The sequence below is a fragment of the Antedon bifida genome, chromosome 6 (genome assembly GCF_963402885.1).
Source record: "Antedon bifida chromosome 6, ecAntBifi1.1, whole genome shotgun sequence".
NCBI classification, from domain to species: Eukaryota; Metazoa; Echinodermata; class Crinoidea; order Comatulida; family Antedonidae; genus Antedon; species Antedon bifida.
In genome coordinates this window covers 25,450,530-25,461,961 of record NC_136231.1, presented here as the reverse complement: position 1 = coordinate 25,461,961, position 11,432 = coordinate 25,450,530, and the positions used below count along the sequence as shown (strand labels likewise).

General features: G+C 35.0%; 3 protein-coding genes across 5 annotated transcripts; all 3 read left to right on the top strand.

The window, feature by feature from the left end:
- Positions 1-232: 232 nt before the first annotated feature.
- On the top strand, positions 233-3,463 carry LOC144845176 (uncharacterized). Its single transcript, XM_078702340.1, has 2 exons — positions 233-373; positions 2,170-3,463. The coding sequence occupies exon 2, from the start codon at positions 2,176-2,178 to the stop codon at positions 2,971-2,973; it is 798 nt and encodes a 265-aa protein (XP_078558466.1). The 5' UTR covers positions 233-373; positions 2,170-2,175; the 3' UTR covers positions 2,974-3,463.
- A 2,598-nt stretch (positions 3,464-6,061) lies between these two features.
- Positions 6,062-6,852, top strand: LOC144845750 (uncharacterized). Its single transcript, XM_078703181.1, has one exon. It carries the CDS (start codon positions 6,070-6,072, stop codon positions 6,850-6,852), a length of 783 nt encoding a protein of 260 aa, XP_078559307.1. The 5' UTR covers positions 6,062-6,069.
- A 650-nt stretch (positions 6,853-7,502) lies between these two features.
- Positions 7,503-11,108, top strand: LOC144844272 (peroxiredoxin-like 2A). Of its 3 annotated transcripts, none has more exons than XM_078701113.1 (5): positions 7,503-7,637; positions 8,181-8,454; positions 9,181-9,315; positions 9,848-9,968; positions 10,567-11,108. In XM_078701113.1, the coding sequence occupies exons 2-5, from the start codon at positions 8,209-8,211 to the stop codon at positions 10,710-10,712; spliced, it is 648 nt and encodes a 215-aa protein (XP_078557239.1). In that variant the 5' UTR covers positions 7,503-7,637; positions 8,181-8,208; the 3' UTR covers positions 10,713-11,108. The 3 variants fall into 3 exon arrangements, with proteins under 3 accessions (XP_078557239.1, XP_078557240.1, XP_078557238.1); XM_078701114.1 differs by having other exon boundaries at positions 7,554-7,616; XM_078701112.1 differs by having other exon boundaries at positions 7,560-7,641.
- Positions 11,109-11,432: the final 324 nt, after the last annotated feature.

Here is an 11,432-nt window from a genome sequence, read left to right as displayed (position 1 = left end):
CATATTTTCCGTAGTCGGTGTTATGTTTTATTTTGACACATATGGCGTGTCATACTTATACTCGAAAGAAAAACTTAAAACGTCTAGCCCGCTAGACAATTATTAACAAAGAGTCATAGAAATTGTTGAATTGGACGGATACCCTGCTTATTATGCTCTATTGTTCGGTCAAATTAAACGCATTGTTGCAGAACGTCGTCGACACTGTTCTTATGAAAGAAACAAGCAAGAAGAACAATATCTTTCTGCAAGTTTTCCCCCTATTAGACAAGATAATATTATAGAAACACGTCGAGGGACACACAAGCTACGGCTTTATAAGTAAATCAAGTAAAGTAAAATATACAGTACTGTAAATTCTGATCGTTTTTAGGTGAGTTGATCAATTTCAAGAGTTTGGGGTTCACTTATTTTTATACCTTCCTAGTTCACTGGAAATATGGTTTAGATATAACTTAATATCATAGTTAGTTTTGGAGAGAGTTAGTTAAGTCGATTGGATTAAGTTAGACTTGCCCATCGTGGCTTTTACAAGCTCAAATAGTACACGTATGAAACGCCAAAATATTTATCTTTTAACTAGTATTAAGTCAAAACTCCGTCTGGAATCCAGACTAGGATTAAGCATGGAGGTATAATTTTATACTTCATGGATTAAGTATGCTTTTAGGTCCGTGACAAAACACCATTTTAGTGACACAAAGTCACTGATATGCTATACGTAATAATGCTATCTGCCGGTTAGGACAATACATTGTACTCGCCTGCTGTGACTACTGATACTTATAGGCCCACTCATTGTTTGTTTAATGTGTTCAGGGACGATTCGGCCCTGAGACGATTCGGCCCGGGACTATTCGGCCCACTTTTGGGCCGAAACATCCCACTTTGTGGGCCGAAACGTCTCACTTTAGACCAAATTCATATTCATTTTTTTGGGTATTTATCAAGTTTTTAAAGGTGTTTAACAATCCGTATTTTATTGATATTGACAATTTTGATATAATATATATAATAAATTACTAAAAAAACGTAATTTTATATTCAATTTATTACTTCGAAAACCTTGTTTATTTCGTGCATTCGCCAAGCGGCCAACAGAGGGCGTAACTTGTTTACATCGTTCGCGTGACTAAAAATTGATCATTTTCGACAATGTTTTCAAAATGTTTGCTTTATTGCATCTTTATCCCTAGTAGTACTACCCCATAGTCTCTCTGGAAATAAAGTTTGGGGAAAAAGCTTATTTTATGCTTATAAAATGCATATCAAAGCCGATAAATTTAAGTGTGCCGAATCGTCTCAGGGCCGAATCGTCCCGTTACCGTTTAATGTAGTATAATAATGCTGCATTGCTTTTATTGCAAATGTACGGGTCACACTATTCTATCAACTATCTAATCAGCAGTCACGCTACAATATTAACACAAAACAGCATAGACGTATTTCTTTTTTACTTTCATTGTCAAACATTTTTTTAAAATAAAACCAGTCATTCATTTATTATTCCAAACAAACATCCATGGTTTGAAATTGTACTTGTTTGTTCATGTTACCGTAATAAAATAAATATTACGGTAATAAAATACAGGAAAAAACAAATTACATGATACTGGTTGTTAACAATTGGTTACTAATTCAAAAATTACTAGTAAAACTCTCAAAAGGTGCAGGTTAATAAGTCGTCAAGGCTTGGTTACGTAGGCCTATTATTATTTTAAAAGCCTTTTGTATAAACCTTTGCATTGTATGCTTAGCATTGTGTTTGAGCAGGGAAATACCTGGATTACAATTGTAACCGATTTCTTTCGTTTGTTCATTGGTTAAACCGCAAGTATCAATACCCTGGATTATAAATTCTAGTGACTTTAAATATAGGCCTATAATGTTTTTGTTGAATAGGCCATTTTAGTGTCGCATAATAGTTATTCACTTGGTCGTTTCGCCATTGCTTACCCAGATAAACCGACAATTCCCGTGCTCTCCAGATGGAGGGCTTAGATATGAAAAGTAAAAAGAACATCCCTGTACCATAATGGACTAGTCCGTAACCCTTGTATGGGAACGTACCAACGTCATCATTTCTTTTCGTCACGACGTTGAATTAAGAACCGTGACATTTATTTAGTATTTTGACGTACAGTAACCAGATTGTTTTTTTAAACACAGAGTACCATGACGTCATCAAGACCTGCGCACGTTTTTCTTTGGACTTTACCAAGATCCGTGTCAACCGCTTTTACCAGAAGCATGGAAAGTATTGATAATGTAGCGATATATTTGGAACCATACGGCTGCGCTGAACATTTCGGCCCGGAAGGACGCCTTATTCCAAAGGACACTTCTCCGACTGAAATGGAGTATACTTACGATAAAGTGAAGGCAAGACTGGAAGATAAATCACTAGAGAATAAATGTGTCTTTGTAAAAGACATGGGTTACGCCGTTCATAAACGATATGACAAAATCGCTAAAGGCTACAAACACTCATTTCTTATACGACATCCAATCAAATCATTCTTGTCTTATTACAATATGATGGTATCTACCGGTGCAGATGATGTAGATGACAACTTTATTAGTTGGCTTCCAGAAGGCTTAGGCTATCAAGAACTTTGGGAACTATACTGCTACATTGAGAATGAAAACGGCAAGAAACCATTTGTTGTAAATTCAGAAGATTTGCTAAACAATCCTCAACAAGTTCTAAAACAATATTGCGAAGCTGTTGGGTTTCAGTATAACGATGGTTTACTAAACTGGGACAGCAAGCCCAAGGTAGAATGGAATATGGCCCAGGCTGTGTGGGATCTAGAACCTATATATAATTGGTTTTCCAATAGTTTAACAGCGGGTGGCTTTAAGAAAAAATTATCAAAACCTCTTCCCTCGATTGAAGATTTACCCAAAATAGTACAAGAGTGTGTACAGAAATCAATGCCATATTATGAAAAGCTTAATGCATGTTGTTAATCACAGTCATTTGGAACTAAACATGAGCATCGTAACAAGTACCATTATAATGTATGCATAAACACATGGTTGTCTATTTTTATATTTTAATAGTAATTTTGATAACTAACTACTGTAGACGTGGCTGTATTAACAATAAAGGTATTCGAAGTGTTTCTAAATTAACAAATTATAACAAAGAGAATATGTTGTTACTAAGTGAATGGTAAATCATGTTATTTTTAATCTCTGGTGTTAAGGTATGTAATGGTTCTGAGACATCTCGTAGAATTATAGAAGAAAGAATAATTGTTAAGCTTGCCCCTACCGGCATAAATGTACAATTTAGATCCTTTTAAACAATAATTTTGCCAGACATTCATATATTAACAATTATTCACACTTGAAGTTTTTGTCTTTGTTTTAATTTTCCTGCTATTTCTGCATTGTACTCCAAAGCTTTTGGAGGCGTGCCTTTTATAACTATGTCTTTTGTTTGTTAACATCTTTAATTGGCTGATTTGTTTTAGTATGTAATTTTGTGACTTATATGTTACAATTCTCTTCACCTGATGATGGGCTATGCTCGAAACATGTCGTAATAATAAACTTGTATTGAGGCAGTTTTAACTTATTTGATCTTGATTTTTTCTATGTCCGACACAACATTGCGTATTTCTTATCCTACAGAAACATCGGCATCATCTTTACAATGTTCTACTTTGTTCCTAGTTTGCTGACATGTATTTGTGTTCTTGAAATTGAGGGCGCTAAGCATAAAATTTACGAGATTGAATCCACAAAAAAAACCAAACTAAGTGACCCAGTACTATTGTCATAGTGTCCTCTCCCTACATCTGGTTGTTTGTATTTTTGTGAGGATCCCTAAGGATCAGCTTCGGCTGGATGGACCATCCTCGTAAAATATTGTTGAAATAAAAATAAATAAATAAACGATTCTCTATATCAACGATCGCGACCCCATATAATCCTATTTTGGGAACATTGCGTATTTGATCTTACAGAAACATCGGCATCATCTTTAAATGTTCTACATTTTGCTGATCAGACATTGACTGTACCAAAAGATAAGTGACCCAGTAGCCTATTGTCATAGTCCTCTCCCTACATCTGGTAATGTCGTGGAAACGACCTTAAATGACACCCCCTGGCTGGAAATGGTACTCTCGCACGCAACAATTATGATAAATGGCACCTCTAGTTGGCCGGAAATGACACTCTAATAATAGCGCGCTCGCAATTGGCAAAACGATCGTAGCCAGCTACTTTTTCCGCCGGTAAAACACATTTGCGTTCAATGCTAACATCAAGGGATTCTCCCGAACCAAACAGGCCTGAACTGGACAACATCGCTATGAGTGTGATTTGGGATGAACCTGTTATAATATTGTTCTTTCTATTATTCTAATGTTCATTGTAAAAGTTCCCACATCAAAGTTCGCAGTTTTTCAGTCAAGTTACACACTCCTTTGCAAACTACAGAAAAATAGCGTCGTAGAACCAGTTGGTAGGTTATTAAATCCACAGGGATTCCCCACTTGTATATTAACAACGAACTACGGACTCGCTGCACGTCAACATAGGGAAAAACTGTAGATGTAAAATGTAATCAGTGTTGTAGATTCTACAAAACTGAGAACATTTCATATATAGATCAGTGTATAATTGATAAAAAGTTTCAGTATCGGAAACAATTTCGCGATCCATCATTTTTTTTCGCGACCCACACACGTTGCGGAACGGCGGTGTAAACTATTATTGTTACCATAATTGTTGTTATTTATTATTACCATTATTAAATAAAATGTTATTGAACTTAAAAAACAGCGCAATAAAAAAAAATACAGTACTATTAAGATGTCGGTCAATACTCGACAGGCACAAAACAACGACCAGCTAAATTCATTCTTACTTTATTTATACACATCGCTGGCGTGTTACAATTGCATAAAGCATAACCGGACTCGATCCTGTATTTACAGTGGATGACGCGCGCGTACTTCATAAATATTATTCAAGCATAACGGATTGTAACTAGCGCCATTACACAAACTAAATTCAACATGCAGCATGGAATTACAAACGCATTTACATTGGATAGTAATGTGGTGTAGTTACTCTACGTCAATGTACAAGGATAAAGCAGACGTAGAACGAAATAAAAGGTTGAATATATTAAAGGTTGCAAAGAATATACACTATAAATATGGATGAATGCAAATTACGCATTCAATTCTGGATTAAACCAGACGGCGAATAATGATCACCTTATAGATTTATACCAATGGCAGGCTTATATAATATTCAACTAAGTGATGTCATCAAGTAAGTTCAATTTGTACCCAATCCGGTCGATTTCCGCTAAACGGCACGAAATCACCGAAAAACAGCTATTTTTAAAGGTTTTTTTCAATGTAACTTTATAATTAAATGACCGATTTTTATTGCTGTTTCGACATTGTAATGCCTAATTAAGTACCTACAATGTCATGTTATTTTTAATTTAAATTTGTTTTGGTTTGTCAGTGACTGGCTAGTGTTAAAGGATAGGCGAACATTTTCGAAGTCGACAAAACTTTCCTTAGCAGATTTTTTAGCTGATCGAAACGTTATCTGCACTGAATCTAAAACGCATAGGCCTCCTATCCGCTAAATTGTAAGAGTTGACGATCATATTTAGTTACGGTAGGTAGGTACTCTTCTGTATTGTTTCTTTTTTATTCGTTTAACTCGCTGTCTATCATTAATTTAAACAATTATCAACATTGTAAACGATTGCTGAATAATCAATTGAATAAAAATGTATGGTAAAGCTTGGTTCCCACTAGCGACGCAACGTAACGCAACCTACGCAACGTAAGAAAATGCCCTTCCAATAATTGTGTTTGTCCGCCTGCGTGAAATTAAACCTGCAATTTTTGTAGCACTGTTGCGTCGTCGGTTCCCACTTGTGATTATCGCAATACATCACGTTGCGTCAATACGTCGCTGCGTTGCGTTCTAGTGAGAACCACGCTTTAGGGAGAACTAAGACATTGACATTGAATAACATTGACATACTGTAACAATTATTTATTTTGAAAAAAACAGAGTACCATGACGTCATCAAGAAATGCGCACGTTTTTCTTTGGGTAGTTCCAAGATCTCTGTCAACCGCTTTTACCAGAAGCATGGAAAGTATTCCTAATGTAGCGATATACCATGAACCATACGGCTGCGCTGATCACTATGGCCCGGAAGGACGTGTTATTCCAATGGATGCTTCTCCGTCTGAAATGCAGTGTACCTACGATTACGTTAAGGCAAGACTAGAAGATAAATCACTAGAGAATAAATGTGTCTTTGTAAAAGACATGGGTTACGCCGTTCATAAACGGTATGATAAAATTGCTAAAGGCTACAAACACTCATTTCTTATACGACATCCAATCAAATCGTTCTTGTCTTATTACAATGCGATAGTATCTTCCGGTGCAGATGACGTAGATGGCAACCTTTCTCGTTGGCTTCCAGAAGGCTTAGGCTATCAAGAACTTTGGGAACTATACTGCTACATTGAGAATGAAAACGACAAGAAACCCTTTGTTGTAAATGCAGAGGATTTGCTAAAAAATCCTAAACAAGTTCTAGAAAAATATTGCGAAGCTGTTGGGTTTGAATATAACGATGGTTTACTAAACTGGGACAGCAAGCCCAAAGTAGAGTGGAGCGTGGCACCGACCGTTTGGGATGTAGACCATACGTACAATTGGTTTTCCAACAGTTTAACAGCGGGTGGTTTTAAGAGAGAGTTATCAAAACCTCTTCCCTCGATTGAGGAGTTACCTAAAATTGTACAAGAGTATGTCCAGATATCAATGCCATATTATGAAGCTTAATGCATGTTGTTAGTCAATGATGAATTACCATTATCCGCAAAGACCTCTTAACTTAGAAAATAAAATAAAAAATAAAATGTAAGGTTTGGGCGTCCCGGGGCTTGAGTAGGCCTACCATGCTCATATTACGATCATATTAGGAACTATAAGACCATCTAAATTACAGTTTTTTCAGTTACATTAGTTCTAATTTCAGCTATTAGTAAAAGATTCTATTCTTTTGTTTCTCTGTATCTAAATGGTTCTTTTACTTATTTTTCCAATTTGGTGTTATCAGTGTTTTACTACTTTACAGATTCATCAAGTTATTGGTGTAATCACTTTCACAAATTTTGATTTATACAATAGTCCATAATACAGCAGTCAATACAATACTCAAACAATATTGTACTGTAGGCCTATGGACTCATTCTAAAATTAAAGTGACACTATTAATTTTTGTCCCAATTGTTTGACAATTGTACAGAGTTGTGGCCTAGTACTGCATGGACTAAGTGTATATATCGTTTAACATTGTTATCATTCATTATCATTATTATTTACCTATAGTGATTGTTATTATTGAATAAAATGTGTTACCGGTATACTTTTAAGCGATTGATCTTTTTGTCCTAGAGTTTTTGTTGTTTCAACTTAAATTCAACAATAGAGGGAGCTCGACTCGAATCAAACTCGAGTCATATTTTTTGTGACTGGACAACACCGGGCGACGGATGAGTTTAGGCCGGGGGAGTAAACTAATTAATTATTAAAGGCCTAAGTAGGTAATATTAAGTTGTTGTATGGTAGGTATAATGGATCATCCGGTATAATGAATAATCAAAGAAAGAGTTAAACAAAATGAATTTATACATTTTTATTTCGGATTACTGTGGAAATAAATATACTAATAATGGTTATAAAATAGGACGGGTCTGGCCCTCCATGCATGGTCTGGCTGACCTGCTCAGTGCAGTGCTGGCTCGGCCTTCCATCATCATCACATGTTTTTTGATCGAAGGTCATGTGATTGTGTGAGCATTAGTGTATTCGATTGGAAACCTTTAGTTTTTGTGGTCAACATAAAGATTTATTGAGTACTTTTGTATTTTCAATATAAAATTTAATGACAAAAAGAGAGATTGACGTTTCGGTACCATCATTTATAATTTTATATTGAAATTATTTAGTAAACGTCTTTTAAATCGTACTTTTGTATTTGAATGGTAAATTTATTGTGCTCTTCTTGACAGAAGATCATTTGAATAGATTTAATAACGTTATTCATTTTCGAAGCAACGCAAGCTTGATTCATTAAACATGTATTTATGATGATAATTTTCTTTTAGACTTGATAGCATGATATAATTGGCAAATATGCTATCCAGCATATTCTTGGGGGCGACGTTGATTGCTTTTGCGGCTTTATTTGTTGCCAACCTGGATTTCTGGATCCCAACGGTAGACCTCAAAGCCGATGTAAGCTATTTGTCAAAGGGTGTGCTTGAAGTTTTGAGCGATAGCAAGTCAGAGCAGAAAAAGTTTAAGGCTGATGCGTTATGGATAGATTCTGGTGCTGTTATTATGGTTGTACGTCGGCCTGGGTGATCTTTGTGCAAGGAGGTCAGGCTATATTCATTTTCTAATGTGTTACGGATTTGGGTAGCTAAGGGGTTAGGACACTTGACTGTTATACAGAGAGACCCGGGTTGAATTCCTGACAACTCCCAGTCTACTCAGCTGTAAATGAGCACCTGGTTGAAAATACTAGGGAGGATATTAAGGTGGCGTGGAAAGGAACTGATCACCCTACGACATAATGCAGAGGCTTAGTAAAATGAGCTCCAAACAGCTCATTACCCTACGTTCAGAAAAGTCTGATGATATGATGCACATTAAAGAGCTTTTGATTTCCAATGACCTACTGTACGACCTATGCAAATTATGCATTACATCATTTGTGATGACCTTCCACCAACAGGTTCAACAGTGTATGTCTGTGATAACTGAATCCTAAACCTAGAATCTACCAAATTGGGTCACCTCGCAAAATTAAAAGGTCCCTATTGAATGTGCTGTCATGGGATCTGCATAGTGCCTAATGCAAGTGTATTTAGTTATACTAAGGATGATTAATAATACATTATTTGTTGCACTATCACATCCAAACAATTTAAAACATCTCATGAAATCCAAACTTAAAACTGCTATATTAAACCCACCTATTGAACTCAAAATTGCATCACATGCACGTTTTCCATATGTTGAGGTGGACTACCGTACCGTAGTAGTTTTATATTTAATGTTTTGTATCCGGTACTAATGGTTTTGTGTGTTTTATTCTTGTAGGAGGCTCTTGAGCTGTCCTCCCTCAAGCCAGAGCTGGATGCTCTAGGCGTACCCTTGTACGCTGTTGTGCACGAAACTCTTGGCTACAAAGATTTCATTCCATACATCAAGGCGGAAATCTTTTTAGATAAACAAGTGAGTGTAATTTACTGTTTATCAGTGTGTATGCACAGGGAGGGAGAAGAACCAGACTAAATTACTCTTCTCTCCACTATACTACGCGCACTAGCCGTAGTAGTGGCCATGGTTGTTCATTTTCAAAGGCATTAAGGCCAACTGAGAGGGTGGCCGCTGTAAAATTCGGGGCCTGAAATTACGATTTTTTATTTTGCTAAAAAAATATATTTGGCGAAAGAAAATTGTATTTTTGCTTCGGCACGCACGTACAGTAGCTACATCAAATGATTAATTTAGTTTGTAAAGTTGAGATTTCAAAACTTTCACTAAAGTCAACTACTTTTGTTTTATAGCAAACATTTTGATTGAAAAAAAGTTTATGAAAATATTGATCATTTCAGCCAATTGTCAGCCCATCATTTTCTGTCAACAACAGCAAATGCTACAATCCCATCCCTCTATCTGGTATTTGGTCTTGGCCTCAAGTGCTATTCATTGTGTATATTCCAGACATATATACTGTTATCAATTTATTATTTTCTAATTGTAGAAACATTTTTATGGTCCCAATCCTGAGGAGCGACAGATGGGTGTTAGTGGTTTGTTACGAATTAGCAACGTTATGTCTGGTTGGAGAGCTTACCAGAGAGACGTTCCTCTTAACCTGAAAGGTAATTATTTAAAAAAATCAACCATGTTTTAAATTTCCATTTCCATAATACCTATATTATTACATTACAACTAGAGAGGCAACTAAGCAAGGACCAGGACACTTAAAACTGGCAGCTATATCTGTATTAATATTCGTATAATAAAAATATTAAAATATGTTATAGTGTTTGGATGAATTAGATTGTTAATAGCAATGAAGGATCATTTTATAAAATATACGCTCATTAATACGCTTGTGGGCAAAACAGGCATAGTGCATGACTCATCTCTATTGTCACTCTTTGATATTTTTGAGCTGTGATTGTGTTGGAGTTGTCATGTCATCTATACATTTATTCATCAACAGTTTTTTAAAACTGTTGATGAATAAAATAAAATTTTTAAAACAATGAATATTATTTATGAATAATATGAATTATTAATATTAAAATAATCAATAATTTTAACATAAATTGAATAATCAATAAAATAAATAAACTGTGATTGCGCCACAAACTAGAAGGTGGCGTCTTGTCTCGTTAGGACCCTGGACAAAACAACAAAAGATAATGTGTAATGTATAACTTTTAATATATTGAATTTTTCATTCTTGTTTAGGTGATGGATGGACTCTAGGAGGTGTGTTTGTAATAGGATCTGGAAATCAAGGGGTACTATTGGACCATAGAGATAAAGATTTTGGAGATTATTCAAATAAAACTGAAGTTTTAGAAGCAGCCAAAAAGATTGTTTCTAAAAAATAAATGATTTTAACTATAAAAATATAAATTTGAAAATGATTACGTGCAATATAGAAATAATATTTAATTGGTTTAGTGGGACTTAATTAATTGTAATTGAGTGGTTAAACATTAAGGAGCGGATATGTTAACGAAAGCAAGAAGCAGAAAATTGTGGCAGAACATGATTGCCTACATCCGTAGATATGAAGAGAAAGAGAGTGGGACTTAGTTATACTTTGAATATTAATATATAAGTAATTAAAATTAATTAATCCGTTAAATTTTAAAAATACAATACAGTATTATGAAGACAAACTATGCAAGATTTATGCAAATTGCAGTGAGCAATGGCACAAATTAAAATATACAGATGGTGCTATTAGATTCCATATGGCAGTGATCTGTGATCGAACAAAATTTTATTTTTACAACAGAAATGTACTGGCAGCATAAGTAGCAGATTAATGATATGCCATGCTTAAATAATTAGCAGCATGGTGTGGATAAACGGCTTGCTATTTCTGCCATTAGTACACTTTAAAGTCGTAATAAAGTTTTAAATTAAAAAAACCAAAAAAGTCGGGTCTTCTCTGTAATTGTGTATTTTTTTTTATCTATTTGTTTTACTATTATATGTTTAGCCCTCTTCTATTAAAACAAATTCTGGATCTGCCTCTGGTAACGTATTATCTACCATCTTTAAGCCTTTTATTTAGGTATCATTAAAGCAGTGTTTAATTG

Excerpts from the sequence above, each read along its gene's own strand:
- LOC144845176 (XM_078702340.1), top strand. The coding sequence starts at position 2,176 with ATGACGTCATCAAGACCTGCGCACGTTTTTCTTTGGACTTTACCAAGA.
- LOC144845750 (XM_078703181.1), top strand. The coding sequence starts at position 6,070 with ATGACGTCATCAAGAAATGCGCACGTTTTTCTTTGGGTAGTTCCAAGA.